Genomic DNA, 17700 nt, shown 5'->3' on the forward strand with positions numbered 1-17700 from the left:
AGACCAGGTGAAGAAGGCACAGGACACAATGTTCACATGTGTGCTCTCTGGAGCGGCACTGCCTGGGTTTGAAGCCCAACTCCACTGCTTACTAGCTTTAAACTTTGGATAACCTTGTTAGTGTCTCTAATCTCAGTCTCTTGCCCTATAAAATGGAGAAGCTACTGATGAAGATCAAAGACTATAGCTTTCAGTATGGACTACACCTCAACATAGAGAAAACAAAAACCTTCACAACTGGACCAATAAGTCACATCATGATAAACTGAAGAAAGATAGAAGTTGTCAAGAATTTCGTTTTACTTGGAACCACAATCGACACCCATGGAAACAGCAGTCAAGAAATCAAATGATATTGCATTGGGCAAATCTGCTGCTGAAGACTTCTTTAAAAAGTGTTAAAAAGTAAAGATGTCACTTTGAGGACTAAGGTATGCCTGACCCAAGACATGGTATTTTCAATCGCCTTATTACATGTGAAAGTTGGACAACGAATAAGGAAGACCAAAGAAGAAATGATGCATTCAAATTATGGTGTTGGTGAAGAATATTGAATATACCATGGACTGCCAGAAGAACAAACAAATTTGTCTTGGAAGTAGTATAGGCAGAATGATCCTTAGAAGAGAGGATAGCGAGACGACTTCTCATGTACTTTGGATATGTTATCAGGAGGGACCAGTCCCTGGAGAAGGACATCATGCTTGATAAAGTAGAGGGTTAGCGAAAAAGAAGTCCCTCAATGAGATGAACTGACACAGTGGCTGCAACAATGGGTTCAAACATAGCAACAACTGTGAGGATGACACAGGACTGGACAGCATTTCATTTTGTTGTCCACAGGGTTGCTATGAGCCATAAATGATTCAACGGCGCCTAACAACAACACTAATCATAGGACGGACCTCACAGGGTTGTAGCCAGGATTAAATGAGATAGTGAATGTGAAGAACTGACACATATTAAGTGCTCAATAGGCATTAACTATCACTCAGCAGTACCACAGAAGAAAAGGCCTCGTGATCTGCTTCCATTAGGATTGTTGTTGTTAGGTGTCCTCGAGTCGGCTCCAACTCATAGCAACCCTATGTATAACAGAGTGAAACACTGCCTGGTCCTGCGCTATCCTCACAAATAGTAGGTATGTTTGAGCCCATTGTTGCAGCCACTGTGTCAGTCCATCTCGTTGAGGGTCTTCCTCTTTTATGCTGACCCTCTACCAAGCGTGATGTTCTTCTCCAAGGATTGGTCTCTTTTTTTTTTTTTTGTAGTTTAAGTGAAAGTCTACAATTCAAGTTAGTCTCTAATAAAAAAATTTATACATACATTGGTATGTGACCCTAACTGCTCTCCCTATACTATGACAGCACATTCCTCCTTTCCACCCCTGATCTCCCGTGTCCATTCAACCAGCTCCTAACCCTCTCTGCCTTCTCATCTCACCTCCAGACAGAAGCTGCCCATTTAGTCTCACGTATCTACCTAAGCTAAGAAGCACACTCTTCACGAGTATCATTTTATGTCTCACAGTCCAGTCCAATCTTTGTCTAAAGAGTTGACCTCGGGAATTGTTTTAGTTCTGGGTTGACAGAGAGTCCGGAGGCCACGCTTTCTGGGGTTCCTCTAGTCTAGTCTGATCATTAAGTCTGGTCTTTTTACTAGAATTTGAGTTCTGTACCCCACCTTTCTCCTGCTCCATCAGGGACTCTCTATTGTGTTCTCAGTCAGGGCAGTCATTGTGGTAGCCAGACACCATCTAGTTCTTCTGGTCTCTTGATGCAGTCTCTTGTTTATGTGGCCCTTTCTGTCTCTTGGGCTAATACTTTCCTTGTGTCTTTGGTGTTCTTCATTCTCCTTCACTCCAGGAGGTTGGGACCAATTGATGCATCTTAGATGGTCGCTTGCTAGCTTTTAAGGATTGGTCTCTCTTGATAACATGTCTAAAGTAAATGATACAAAGTCTCAACATTCTAACTTCTGTTAAGATCATAGCCAAGAAAATCCCACGAAGCAGTTCTACTCTGTAACACATGAGGTTGCCATGAGTCCAAATCGACCCAACCACAACTAACAACATTAGTCTTTATCTGTAGTAGGTCCAGTCAGTACTGACATCACTACTGATGATCATGTTTGCATGTAAGTCACTATTTTTGCCTATTGTAAGTAAGCCATCAGATTTACATGCATTTAAAAAAAAGTAGGTAAGTGTAGCCTTAGCAGTTTTACTACCTTTAATACTTAAGGATAACCTATGAGTCTAAATTCAGCTGTCGTCTTTTTGTATAGACCTGCGGAAGCCTTCTCTGCAATTCAGGTCCTGGCCTGTAGTTCTTATGAAGCCAACAGCAATTCTGACTCCACTGGGGCCTTGTCGTGTTGACAGCTTACAACTAAGGTCTTTCTGTCATTACTAAAGCTAGGTAAGGTATTTGTTTAGTAAAAGTCACCTGAAGAATATAACAGCGAGTGTCTGACCGAGACAGGAGGGACCCCAGAAGACATCGTCCCTGGACTCTCTGATAGCCTAGAACTGAAACCATTCCCGAAGCCAACTCTTCAGATATAGATTAGACTGGATTATGGGACATAAACTGATACTAGTGAAGAGAGTGCTTCTTAGCTCAAGTAGATACACGAGACTAAATGGGCAGCTCCTGTCCAGAGACGAGATGAGAAGGCAAAAATGGACAGGAGCTGGTTGAATGGACACGAGAAATCTGGGGCGGAAAGGAGGAGTATGCTGTCACATTGCAAGGTAAGTGACTAGGGTCACATAACAATGTGTGTATAAATTTTTGTATGAGAAACTAACTTGAACTGTAAACTTTCACTTAAAGCACACACACATACACACAAAGTCACCTGAAGGAGAAAAATACATTTTTATTTTTAATTCAAGAAGGCCTCAATTTAAGCATAGGTCATGTTCTTTTTCTTTCTTTTTTTTCCTGAAAGGGAAAATTCAAAGAAAAGAAATGCCTTGAAATATTCAATCTTCCTTCTGCAGTGTGGTCTCTTAAACAAAACACAAACCAGGAGAACAAGCAAGAGACAATCATTGAAAGTTCCAGAGAAAGACTGGATATGCAATTCACAGTTCAAGCAATAGAAGATAGGGTGACAAGATGAGAAATAAGAAAACAAAGTACATTACAAAAAAAAGAGGAAGATAAGGAAAACCAAGAAGCAAGTGCAAGATAAGAAAAAATAGAGGACACAAGAAAAGTAAAAAAATGTATATAGAGAGAAGAACAGGGCTAGAATGAAGAGGGAGGTGAAAAGAACCAAAATATGGATCACATTAAGAGGAAAGGCCCCTGATATAATTACCATATGATGCATTATAAGGGGATTAGGAGAGACACTAGGACATCAGATTTGAGTCATTCATTTTACCCAACATTTCTTGAGCACCATCTATGTGCTAATTAGGCCTGCACCAAGCTCTTAATTTCCCAGTCAACAAAATGGAAACTGTAAGGCCTCGTTTTCCCATTTTTCAGGAAGGGTTCTTGGGATGATCAAACGGTAAGATATGTGAGAAAATGCTTTGAAAATTAAAAAGGGCCATAAACACTCCATTATTACTATGAACAATAATGTAAAAAACAGACCTACTCACAACTGTGGCCTTGGAACTCGTATTTAACCTATTACGGACCAAGTAGCAAATCCACCTCCTGCTAGTTATCTTCCAGGCCCATAGCAGCAAAATGTCCAAACTAAGTTACACAATCATAATGGAATGTCATTTAGCAATTAAAAATGACAATTATATGGAATCTTCCAATATTTGCCAACACATGAGAAATATGTAAATTAAAGTGATATTTAAGAGAAAAGAGTCAACACAGATATGTAGCTATTGACTACAAATATGAAAAATGCACATATATATATATATTGAAAAATACTGTAAGTAAACGTGGAGTGATATAAGTCATTAAAATTTAGCATGCATTAATGTTTTTCTTTAAAGTTGATTTAGTTAAGAAGGATAATATACAACAGTACACGGGGCTGTTTCCCAGGTTCTCAATTATGTTCAACATGAACTAGTGTTATTCATTACCCAGTGCTGCATTCTCAGCAGCTTATTCCAAAAAAAGGGATTTGTTACTCTGTTAGTCTGTGCATTTCTACTTTCTTTGCCACTATTTAGGCCCTTCTTCTTTCAGAAATTATGACAATAAACGGGCAAATTGGTAGAAGGGACTTGAAATGTTTTTATGACTTGGAAGAAAAATGTTAGCAGATTTTCTAATCAGTCAACAAATAGCTTCACTCAAGTTCAAGGAGCAAATACTTGTCAAACTCAACACTGGGGAATAATTACTGACTAGCCTTCAGTGCTCTTCAGCAGACAAAAAGGTAGCAAACCTAAGCCTCCTTGGTGACCCGTCTGCCTGCCCACAGAGAAAAGAAGGAAGGGAGGGAGGAGAGGAGGAAAGAAAGGAATGCCAGCTAGCCACAATCTAAGTACAGATTTATACTCTCATTTTACCAACAAATTGTTCAAAATATTAACATCAGTTAGCACAGATTTTCATACATTGTTCTATAAACCACTGATTAGCTCTGTGAGAGGCTATAATAAATTAAAAGGGGTGGGGTCTATAGTTAAATGTTTGGTAAATGACACCTAGTCTCCTTCATATTAAGAGTTTCACAATGCACTTATATTTATTGAAGGTTCTGAGAAATCCTGTAGTAAACAAACTTGCTTAACTTTATTTAACTGAGTGGTTCCCAAATTTATTTGGCCAGGACTATTATTTTGCATATAACACCTATTAACCATTGCTTAGCACTCGAGTTCCATGGAATACCATATGAAAATGTTCAGAGTGATATTTCTTTACTGTTGCTTGTCTTCTTTTTGCTTACATCCTGGCACAGATTTACAAAGAAAGTGAACCAGTATTTTAAAAAAATTGCAGCACAAAACAATAACAAATAGAAATTTTTAATCACTCAGAATTCCACCACTCTAACGCGTTAACAGTCCTTGGATGGCTCAAATGGTTAAGTGCTCAGCTACTAACCAAAACGTTGTGTGTTTGAGTCCACCCAGAGGCAGCTTGGAAGAAAGGTCTGGCCCTATGGAGCACAGTTCTACTCTGACACACATGAGGTCACCATGAGTTGGAACTGACTTGATAAGGGACTAATAAATCAAGTGTTTTAGTTTTTACAGTCTTTCCCTGTACAATATTAGAACTGCAGCATTATCTCTTTTTCTGCATAATAACTCAAGCATATAGACATACCACTTGGTATTCCACAAAGCTCAAGGCTGTGTTTTCCTCTTTATTCTCACCCTCTTCTATAAACAGAAGAAATGTTTCAGCTGAGAAGGAAAAATGGAGAGAGTATGCAGGCTTTGGAATTTTTTGATAATGTTGCTGAGATTTGGGTGAAAATTTTTTGGAAAAAAAAAAAAAATCTGTGAAGAAAAAACGTGGCTATCCATAGCACTTTACCATGTCTGCTGCAATGTTATCCCCTTTGCCTTCACTCCAGTTCATTTATCTTTGTTGAAAACCTTCAGCCCTGGCCTAAATCTCACAAACTATGTATTTGCTTTGATAGACTTGGAGGAACAAAACCTCACATATGACATCTCCATATGTGATAACACATTGAGGGTATTGGACCTGTTCCCAGGATGTGTTTACTCTTGTCTGTGTGACAGATTAGATGTAATTTTCTTTTTTAAACAGCTAAGTATAATTAAGAGGTCTCTGATGATGCTCTTAGGTACAGCTCAGATAGAGAATAAATCCTGTGAATAAATCCCACCATCCTGCAAGAGAGAGGGAGTAGAGACGGTCCTTCTTTAGCGCTTCTAGTGTGCTAGGATTTCCAAAGACAGTACAAATATATCCCACTAATGGCCCTGCATGGGGTGGATTATTCTCTGCTTGTCTGTCATCACATGGCTTCTTTTAACACCTTCCAAAGTTCAGATAAAAGTCATCTAAACATTCTATGAGGTTAACTAGGATCTGACTGAGGTATCATTTTAGCTAAAAAAAAAAAAAAAAAAAAAATTCCAGGACTTTAGGTTCAGGGTAAAATGAAGGTAGTGGATGAGCTCTTGGCGGCTATAGTAAGAAACCTGTGTTCACTTATCCCTTCAGCCTCCTCCTGGACAGTTATCTCTGGATGTTCCATTGTCACCCCAAATTCACATACATCATCTTCCTCACTGCCTCTCAGATGTGCTCCTGCCCCTTGGTAAGTGGTACTATCCACGAAGCTCCCTCTTCCTTAGCCCCAGGACTGAGAGATCACCAAATTCTGTTGCTTCTATTAGACTGAACCATATGAAATTGCCACCATTAGACCATTTTTGCCCATGAAACAGCAATTTAACATGCGTTGATCTAACATATCATTAATACTTAATGAAGCCATGCTCTCTTTTCTTTATACCCCCCAGCAATTTTCTCATTTAAAGGCCTTTATTTCTCATCTGGATTCCTGCAACTACCTCCTAACCAGTCTTGTTTTCTTCCAAGCAATCTCTTAACAGAAATGGGAACATGACACTCCCCTGCTGAAAAACCTTCAAGTGTTCACCATAGCCTTGATGATATAGTATTGTCTTCTTAACTCAAGCATACAAAGTCCTTCATGATCTGACCCCTGGTTACTACTGCTTCAGGTACTACCACTCCATACTCAGGACTTACATTCTACTTAACTGCTTGTTGGTATCTTTGTTGAAAAGATCACGTTCTGTTGCCTATTTCCTGGAATACCCTGCCATCAAAATCCCTTAACCCCTCTGCCTAATTTTAACTTACCTTTCAAAATCATCTCAGGCATCAGAAAACATGCTCCAGAAAGCCTTCACTACTCCCTTCACATATGCTCCCTTCCCCTCCAATCTGGGTTAGGGTTCCCTCCCACAGGTGCATCTAATATCCTGCCCTGTGAATATAGGACCACAGCAACATTTTAGTCAACACATATCCCCTTCCTTCACTAAACTGTATATTTCTTGAATGCAGGCACTACATCTTATTCATCTTTGCATCTCCAGAGGACAGCATAGTGCCTAGCATGGAGAGTGTGATTAATGAATGTTTGATGAATCAATAAATGAACAAATGCATTGCAATGCTACAGAGATTAGTGGGAAGCATCTGGAAAGGGCATACATTTATTGAAAAAGTAAACTTTGGGGTCTATGCACTTCTCTGAAAATTACTGGTCAAATTTTTCTGTAACAAATACTATTATACAATTGCTACCCAGCAAAACAATTTCTGACCACCAGAAAATGGTTACCTTATTTAAAATCCTTATTTAATACACTTAATTCCTAGAACAGCCAAGATTTGTCCCCTTTGATTATGTTAATAAGACCTGCTCTTCTAGGGCTGGGGACCCCCAGAGTCATTTACCCCAGTCGCATGATTCTAATGGTCCCCTATTAGCCTTAAAAAATTAATGCATCTACTAATCACATAATTTACTATCAAAGAGGGCTCTGGACATTGGAGAGAACAGAGCTCTTTAAAAATTAAAATTTTCCAATTTCCTTATATAAACATTTATTTATAGAATATGCCCCTGCATAAAATTTTTAGGGTCCACATGCAGAGTAGACTGGAAATAGAAAAAATTATGAAGGATGCCATTCAGGTCCTACCTTCTAACTCTTCTCCCTGATTATAATCTCCCCTTGCTCCAGTCCATTTTCCACCCAGCTTGCAGATTTCCAACCTATAACACACCTTTAATCAAGTCACAATCCTTTCCAATCCTTTCATGGCCCTACCGCCCACTAGATTCAGTCCAAGGTTTTGGCCTCAAATTTTGGCTTCTCTATATTCTGATTCCACCTTAAACTTTCCAACCATTTCATCTAATATGCATTAATATAATTCATGTTCTTCGGTTAGGTGGGCTACTCATTGAAGGATCCACATGCTTTACCCCTCTGGGCATATCTCGTGGTAGAACCACACCTGGAAATCCCCCCGACCCCAATCTGCCTAACAGAATCTTAGTATGATGCCTTCCATATTTTGTTTTTGCTCCCTCATCTGAACTCCTACAGCCCTTACTGCCACTGGTATTGTTATTCATAAATTGCTTTATACTATTTTCTAACTTCACTTGTGCCTTTGGTTCATATCCTTAAACAGCCTGGAAGATATCTGGGTCCCTCACAGCAGCAACTCAGTGCCTTGTTCTCAGTAAATATCCTTTAATATATTTTAACCACATCAAGAACCTCTTAGTTCTCATGGTAACTGCTCCTCCATATCCTAAAGTAAGAATCAGCAGCTGACCTCAAGCTTACAAACCATAATAACAGCCCCTGTTATCCCCAGATTCCTTTCAGAAGTAGGCACTAATACCTCCCATCTGACCACTTCCCAAATCGGTCCTGACTACAACTGGCAGTGCTGGCAATAGGCTTACACCCGACAGCTGATGGGGCTTCTAATTAGTTTTAAGCCCAACCTCTCTGAGCTTCTACTTTCCCTTGCCCCTAAAATGTCAGCAGTCTTTACAAGTGGGCTTCTTCCCTGAATCCCAGCATTATTCAGTGGTTGCTTGCTCTTGACTGGTCAGTCTTCCTAGGGTATAGACTTGGCCTCCAACCTCTGTCCTTAGCAAAGGTCATGTGCCAAAATGAAAGGACTAACCAGAACATGATGCCATCATCACCAGCCAGTCTTGGAGCACTGTCAGTGACTTGCTCTGCCCCCATCCATCAGACTGAACAACTGAGGTATCAGTGCCAGCCCAACTGAATGTTTTTACTGGATGCTGTGAATTACACAATTGGTCACATCCTCCTCCCTGTCCAGGGACAAACCCTATGGTCAGATCAGCCCCTCCAGCATGCTTTCTCACCTTTCTCACTTACCCTTTAGCATCCCAGCATGCCTCCCAGTCAAGCCCATTAGAGCTGTGAAAACAGCTGCTGCAGACAAATTTCCACAAATTTATAATTTGGAGAAGAAGGTCAAGAAATATATAGTAACCCAGTAACCAGTTTCGTTCAAGTCGATTTTGACTCATGGTGACCTTATATATGTCAGAGTAGAACTATGCTCCATAGAGTTTTCAATGGCTGAATTTTTGGAAGTAGGTCGCTGAGCCTTTCTTCCCAGGTACCTCTGGGTGGACTCAAGCTTCCAACTTTTTGATTAGCAGCCAAGTACATTAACCATTTGTACCACTCAGGAACTCCATATAATAATCTGCTAACCTGTAAATTCCTCTCTCCAGACTAAGTTCTTTGGGAGCAGGGTTACTATCTTATTCCTTTTTTTTTGTATTCTGAGCATCTGAATTGTTTGTTGTGCGTTGATGGATGAATGCAAACACTGCATGGCTCCTTCATCACTATTTAAATTCCAAACTGTTATCCTAATTTACTTCTTTTTGAGATATGAGTTCTCAAATGAGGAGGAAAATCCCATCTCCTGAGACAACTGATCCACTTATAGGTTAATCTCCCCCAATTTTTGGGCCTGGGCTGACAGTAAAGTTTCTCTACAGCAAAAGGCAGGAGATAATATAGACAAGGAGATCATCTTTGGAGTGATTGCTTTTAAAATAGCTTTTACTATCTTAGATGAAGGGTGCCAAATGCATATGGTGTACTATTATCGCTTCAATCTTTATTAATGTGAGGTTCTAAGTTTTTTTCAGTAAGCCCAGAGTGTTACTACACAATTCCATTTGAATCCACAAATACGTACCAAATGCCTGCTAGACAGCAGTGAGGTGAGTTCCCAGGCATAAGAGACAAATGTCTCCCAACAAAAAACTTCTAATCTGATGACAAAGGACAAGTACAAGAGTCTTCTTAAGCCTGGTGTGAAGAACCTCAGCCACTGACCAGTGATTTCTGAGGACTACAGAGGAGGTTTCACTCACCAGCACAGTACCCCACGAGGTTGAGGAACTGCTCCTCCTTGCAGTTGGTCCTGCAGTTTCCACCCATAAGAGTAACATGAGGGTGACAAGAGGTGCAATTAGATTCCAATGGGCCATGGCACTGCCTGCAGGTTGGGTGGCATTCTAGGTGGAAAAATAAGAACCAGGATCAGAATTAGCAGCTCAGCATGTGAATTCATGATGTATTTAATGTGCTTTGCAAAGTACATTAAGAGCAGACGTCAACTCTAATCATCTTTTGAAGGTTCCTGAGCAAGTCTGCATGCCCTCAGACTTGACCAAAACAAAAAAAATGAAACCTGTTGATGTTGAGTCAATTCTGACTCATGGCGACCCCATGTGTTACAGGGTAGAACTGCTCCATAGGGTTTTCTTGGCTGCAATCTTTATGGAAGCAGTTCACCAGGTCTTTCATGGAGCCACTGGGTAGGTTCAAACAGCCAACCTTTAGGTTAGTAGCCAATCACAAACCATTTGCATTACCAGGCTCCAAGAGGTGGCATTTATGGTGTCTATTAGAATACTGTCCAAGGACAGAACATGGATTCTAGAACCATAAAAAATTGAGTAATCGGCCATGTATTCCAGAGAGGCCAGCATGACCATCCCTATTTGTGCAAATAAGGAAGTTCAAATCAGAGTCACAAAGCAGAAAAGTGTGTTGTGAACAGCCCCTCCCCACCCCCACCCCCCCTAAATTCCCATGACTCAAGGAGAGAGCAGGACCTGAGTAAGAGGGAGGCATTTTGCTTCACAGGAATTCCTGGCAGGCAAGGAGGGAAGCACATATAGAATATAATACCAAAATTTTTCACTAGACTCAGATACCAACCATACTCTCCCTTCAGGCCACAACTTGATGCCTGTTTTAGCAGTCATACTTAATGAAAATATGAAGAACAGAAGAAGTTCTCCTTCTGGAGGTTACCAAGGTTGGGTCTGAAGTTCAATTTCTTAAATGAAATTACATCAAACCTATGTTTTCCCTAGAAAAACCACCAAATAAACAAGAGGTACTACATTTAAAAACACAGGTGAGCCACTTTAAGGTGTAGGAAATAAAGATAAGGCTGGCAAGGAATAAAAGGAGGTTGCAGCTACAGCTGCACTCTTGTTGCCAAGGAAGGCCGCAGAGGTAAGAGCATGGAAGGAGATTGAAGGATTTCCCTGCCAAGGACGAGGAGGTCTAAGTGTGTCTGCTTCCAAGAAGAGGGGAGGTGAGGGGCTAGAGCTGGGTAGAGGTTGCTGGAACTGATGACAAAGAATTCCCTTCTGGCACATAGCTGGTGGATAGCAAAGGCACAGATTTCAAGTAAAGTAAACAGCCTCTCACTTCTTCTGGCAAGAGGCCAATAGAAGATAAGGAGTTACCAAAAAAAAGCAAGCAAGTAAGAAAATGAATTGCTGATTAGAAGGATAGCACTAACAATCACCCCATTCTACATTCCTGAGGCTCTTAACTGTGAAAATGCCCATCCAAAAGATACTAGCGTTCTCTGAAATTTCTACCACCCAGTTTTTTCTCCCTGCCGGAATATTTCCAGTGACCTGGGTGCCCTTCTGCTCATGATACTATTCCATCTGCTGGCTTCAAGTGGATGGAGGGGAGAACAGAGAAGAGTTAGAGTTACTCAGACTTTACTCCTCCAAACAATTTTACACACATGAAAACCAACTGGGCTAGGATGAAAGCACCTAATGATAGAAACAGCTTTCAAAGATAACCCTAATGACAAACTGAGAAGATTGCCCACAGAGCTTGATAGAGAGTTTAAAGGTAAACCAGCCCACCAGGGACCTAGAGAGATTAAAAACGTACTTGGAAAAAGTAAGAAAATTCCAGAAGACGACTACTATTGATCTTCAATCACCTAAATTTGTGCTCACACTAAATTTCCTCTTTGGAGGAAAAAGCTAGAGGAATCTGACAAGATTAAAAAAAATTTTTTTATAAATCCATTACATGTTTTCTGATCCCAGGTCCTCCATGTAAGACAAATTCATGACAATAAGCTTTTTCCTATTAGCTAGCCTCAACAGTTTATTTTTGGAAATAAAATAATAATCTTGATAGAATGTGCTGGGGTTTTTTTTTTCCTTTTCCCCCGTGAACACAAGAAAACACAGTGCTACAATAAGATGTTTTAATTTTAGAATTTTGTCGATTCCAATAAAATCCTGCACTAATCTCAACTCGTAATTTCGAGGATCTCTGTCACTGAAATATAAAGGTGCTCTTACTGCACTAACATGTCAAGCAAGGAAATAATTCTTTCTCTTCTTGTTCTATTCTGCTCTAGCCAAAGGAAGTGGGGCTGAGAACTACAGAGTAAAGCCAGATACCTAATTATATGCAAATGCATCAGCATATGTGGTAGCTTGTCTTCCAGATGACCACACATCAATTACTACCCCGCTGTATGCATAAGCTATTTCTCCACCTCCTCAAATCTAGGCTGTCCTGCTTTGACCAACAGAACACAGCAGAAGTGAAAGTGTGACTTCTGAGGTTAGGTCCTAAGAAGCATTACAGCTTGTTTAGGTGTCTTGGAATAATCACTCTGGGAGAAGCCAGCTGACATACAAGAAGCTTTACTACCTGAGACTGCCATGCTGTGAGGAAGCCCAACTAGCCACAAGAAGAGGTCTCATAGATTGAGAGATGTTTAACCAACCCAGGTGCCAGACATGTCAATGAAGAAACCACCTACAGTACTCTGAGAGAACTGCCCAGCTGAGCTCAACAACCCCAGGAACTGTGAAAGATAGTAATAAATTATTGTTTTAAGCCACTAATTTTGGATGGCTTGTTGTGCAAGAATAGATGACCAGAGTAGCACCTCAATGAGAGTAACAAAGTAGAAAATCTCCCTAGTGTCCTTGAGTGTCCCAATCCCCAAATTTCAAATTTTTCCTCCATCTTTTATGTGAAAATGGAATAGTATGCAGCCATGAAAAATATATGTGTGTACATATATATACATCTCTCTATATATATACACTTATTATACTCATCTTATATACATAATTATATATGTATATATACATGCACACACACATATACACAGATATATAATATATATATTATATAATTTTCCATGACTTAGGAAATTATGACTTAATGTTTGGGAAAAATAAATCAGAAACAAATTTTTAAACTTTAAAAATAACCACAGCAACAAACAGTTACGCTGAATTGAGTTCTGGTTCTGATAGGACATAAAGGTCATCATTTACTCCATGAGGGGAGTTATCTATTCAGATCATGGTCTCCTAGGCAAGAGAAAACTCAGCTCAGAGTTCTTATGAGAAAATATTTAATCACTCAAATATTATCCTCTCAAAGGTAAAGCTATTCTAATTTTTCACTTCATTCATGCTTCCTTATTGGAGGAATAGAATTTACTTGTTCTCTCTTGGGGGGTCATCTAGCTCAATTGGCATAACATAGTTTATAAAGAAAATGTTCTATATCCTACTTTGGTGAGTAGTGTCTGGGGTATTAAAAGCTTATAAGCAGCCATCTAAGATACTCCACTAGTCCCACCCCATCTAGACCAAGGGAGAATGAAGAAGACCAAAGACACAAGGGAAAGATCAGTCCAAAGGACTAATGGACCAAAACTACCACAGCCTCCACTAGACTGAGTCCAGCATTTACTAGATGGTGCCTGGCTACCATCACCAACTGCTTTGACAGGGATCACAATAGAGGATCCCGGACAGAGCTGAAGAAAAATGTAGAACAAAATTCTAACTCACAAAAGAAGACCAGACTTACTAGTCTGACGGAGACTGGAAAAACCCTGAGAGTATGGCCCTTGGACACCCTTTTAACTCAGTAGTAAAGTCACACCTGAGTTTCACCCTTCAGCCAAAGATTAGACAGGCCTATAAAACAAACAATAACACACATAGCTCAACCATGTATACAAGACTAAATGGGCACACCAGCCCAGGGGCAAGGATGAGAAGGCAGGAGGGAAGGGGTAAGCTGGACAAATGGAAATGGGGAACCCAAGGTCCAGAAGGGGAGAATGTTGACACATTGAGGGGTTGGCAACCAACGTTACAAAACAATATGTGTATTAATTGTTTAATGAGAAACTAATTTGCTCTGTAAACCTTCATCTAAAGCACAAGCAAAAAAAAAAAATTTACTTCTTCTCCGTACTCTATTCATTTACTCCTGTAAGCTCACGACAAGAATTTACAGTCCCACCCCAGCTCCCTAGTATGATGAGTTTCTAATCACAGTATCTGGCTGAACTGTGAAGACAAAACATTGGCATAGGGAACGTGCCCGCATGTTACATACTCACCTGTGCAACTGCCTTCCTGGTTAAAGTATCCATCTGGGCACTGGGAGAGGCACTGCCCATTGAACAGCACATGGGAAGACTGGCAGGTTGTGCAGTTATGCCGGCTCTTCCCTATACACCCAAAACAGGATTTGTGACAGGCTGAAAGATAAAGCAGAGGAGACAGTCAGGAAAGCTGCCACATGACAAGTGCAATAGTTCAGCATTCCTGGGTTGGAATAAGTTCTGGATTTGGTTCTCCTAAGGAAAAGGTATACATCTCACATACTTCTTTCTAAAGGCAACCTCCTGCAAAGTGAGCATTTGTGGAACACAGGTTAAATAAGCTGCAAATGCCACAAAACAGAAATAACCATTTGAAGACTCATGCATTTCTTGCTTCCCAATCTTCCATTCTCAGAGAATGTCATACAAAGATCAGGAAGCCATAAAAAAGGTCTCCCTCCCACAGAACAGCTCCTTGACCATCACACAGAGGTCATGGGATGCTTATCAGGCTGCTCAAATTAAAGACAAAAGGCAGTGGAAGCTTCATTTATGATTATACAAAGGTTTATATGGTACCTACTCTGTAATGAATCGTGGACATACACAGATGAGAAGAATTAGCCACCATTTTGAGCTGCTCAATCTAGTTGCAACAACAGACACATAAGCAAGTAACTGGAATACAGTGAAAGGGAGACAGAGAGCAGCACTAAGAACAAGACTGTCTCACTGCAGCTCTACATGACCTTGACTGAGTTGCAGTATTTCTCAAGGCTCCTTCCTTTATAAAATGAGGACATAAACAGTCCATACCTGCATGCAGTGCTGTGGTCACTAACTGGGCTGACGCACGTAAAGTTCTTACACTGGTGAAGGACACCATAGTAAGTGCTTAATAAATCTTAGCTACAGTTATTAACATTAAGTGCAGTGTTAGAAGTACCCACAAGTGTAATAAGAGTAGTAGGAGGAGAAAGAAAACATCTCTGCCTGCTTATATCATACCTTTAAGGATAAAAGGGATATTTGTTATTTTTCTCAAAACGGCCAGCCATTCACCTCCAATCATTCACTCATTAAATTTTTACTGAGCTTCAAGTTAGTCCAGGTGCTGGGGATACAATGGTGAGCAAAACAAAGACATGGTTCTTAACCACAGGGATGACCCTGTGCATTTCAGGCCAACTTCTGTCCATTGGACAAGATCCAACTGACTACAGGCGCACACCTCTGAGTCTCCTTTTTGCCTTCTCTATCTTCTCTATTAAAAGCCCAGAAGACTTAGAGGCCAGCAGGCTTGGAAGAACTGGATGTGATTTTACCGTTGAAGTTTCCATTTCAATGAACCCCCCTACAAAAACATAACATACAACCTTCGATGCAGGTGGGGCAGATATTCAGCTAGGGTGTCCTAGTCCAGCAGTACTCGTTGTTAAAGTATTAAATTACTTCCATGCAGGTTGGTATATGGCTGCCTAACCTAAGCTCTCTATTGCTTCCCTGCAGCCTTGGCCCCACATAGCCCTCCTTCCTGCTCTACCCATGACCCAGCTGTAAAGCATTAATACCAGCACTAGGAGGCCTCCAGACTCTGCTGCTGAGCTGAGGCCAGTGCCCATTCTGACTGGGCAGTGCCTTTCCCTCACTGGTTGATAAACATTTTCATTATCATCCCTAATACACTGTAGAGCTTTGTAGAACCTCATACCTATTCAAGGGTATTTGTTACTATATGTAAAACAGAACCTAGAGCTTCATATTTTTAATTAATTTTTTTCTTTTTAAAGATTAACTTGTTAACAGCTCTCTTAACATAAGTCACAGTAAGGGATTTTTTTCCTCAACTATTTTCAGAACACTTGGCAAAGAATATTGAATATACCATGGACTGCCAGAAGAATGAACGAAAGTGTCTTGGAGGAAGTACAGCTCCTTAGAAGCAAAGATGGCAAGACTTCATCTCACTTACTTTGGACATGTCATCAAGAGGGACCAATTGCTGGAGAAAGACAGTATGCTTGGTAGAGGTTAAGCAAAAAAGAGGGAGACCCTTGATGAGATGGATTGACACAGTGGCTACAAGAATGGGCTCAAACACAGCAATGATTGTGAGGATGGTGCAGAACCAGGCAATGCTTCATTCTGTTATACATGAGGTTGCTCTGAGTCAGAGCCAACTTGATGGAACCTAACAAAAACAATTTTCAGAATCACTGAAAACATAGTTCATCTTAAAAAAATGAAATGGATTAAGTAAACTGATATTTAAGAAAATATTATTATAAAAGTGCGGTATACAAGAACCCATTATGTAAAACATTTTTAACACGAAATGAAACCCCATATAATGGAAAGTCAGGTGGCAATATCTCAAGAAACAGTCCAATTATATTGTCACCACAAAGGTTTCCAGGAAGATTTGGGGAAAGCAACTTGAAGCAACACAATATTTCCTAGATATTTAAACATATCTATGATAATACAAATACGCTTTTATTGGACTTTGCAAGATTGCTAAAATCCCCACCTCTTCCTGTTATACCTCCCTATTAAATAGGAAATGAGTGTGTATCACTGTGAATTTGAAAACTGGGTAAAGATGAATTAGTATATTATGAGCATATAACATATTTTATTTCATTCTACTTGGTCACAAAGTCAATGTGATGGCCTGACTCAATGTGAATAAAGGTTATTACGGAATTATATAAGAAAGGAAGGCAAAGAGGACACACAACTTGGAAAGCTGGTGGGCCAAGAATTCTGGGAGAAAGTCCCATAGCTGAAGATGCAGCTGCTCTATCATTCACTTAGGTACACACCAGAGTTAGAAATAAGCCCCACTGAGCTTCACCATGGCAGACTTCAGAACTGCCCTTACTGGAAGTGTTTAAGAACCAAATTGGCTCACCAGTTACCGTGTGGCACAGAGGGAACGGATATGCTGGGTGACCATCTTCTCAAAGTGTCTTGTTCTTTATAATGCTGTTTCTGTAAGTGCAGGCATTTATATCTGCATTTCTTAAAAAAATCTCATGAAACTTCATTTCTGTGCTGCTTTTGGAAATGTGTACATTGTTTCAGTGACTTTTATGAGGCTTGATCATTCTACAGAAGTTGATTTCATAGAAGTTCTGATCTGAAGTCTAAATCTTTCAAGGAAGACTAACTCCATTACAAGGCATAGATAGAAGAGATTTGAAAGAAGTTCTATGAATAATTCCTCTACGTAATACTACATTTTTAGAGAGTGGCTTTCCAATGATGGCTAACTATATTTCTGAAAAACCATAACTAACTGAGCTGCTGAAGTACTAAAAGTGTCAGCACTAAATGTGTCCTTAGATGGTTGTAAATTCCAGCCAACCTGATTCCAGTAAAAAACTGTACCTAAAGCAATTAAAACATATCAAATTTTGTTCATTCTACTCCCTATTTAAATTTCAAACAACTA

At 40.0% G+C, this 17700-nt stretch overlaps 1 protein-coding gene across 1 annotated transcript in view; it reads right to left on the bottom strand.

The window, feature by feature from the left end:
• FRAS1 (Fraser extracellular matrix complex subunit 1) overlaps positions 1 to 17700 on the bottom strand; it is a 516919-nt gene that overhangs the window by 214146 nt on the left and 285073 nt on the right. Inside the window, exons 19-20 of the mRNA XM_012557480.1 lie at positions 14259 to 14399; positions 9916 to 10059 (exon numbers count right to left, since the gene is read on the bottom strand). Coding sequence (XP_012412934.1) covers positions 9916 to 10059; positions 14259 to 14399 — 285 coding nt within the window. The remainder of the gene's footprint in view (positions 1 to 9915; positions 10060 to 14258; positions 14400 to 17700) is intronic.

This window comes from Trichechus manatus, unplaced genomic scaffold (genome assembly GCF_000243295.1).
Source record: "Trichechus manatus latirostris isolate Lorelei unplaced genomic scaffold, TriManLat1.0 scaffold00105, whole genome shotgun sequence".
NCBI classification, from domain to species: domain Eukaryota; kingdom Metazoa; phylum Chordata; class Mammalia; order Sirenia; family Trichechidae; genus Trichechus; species Trichechus manatus.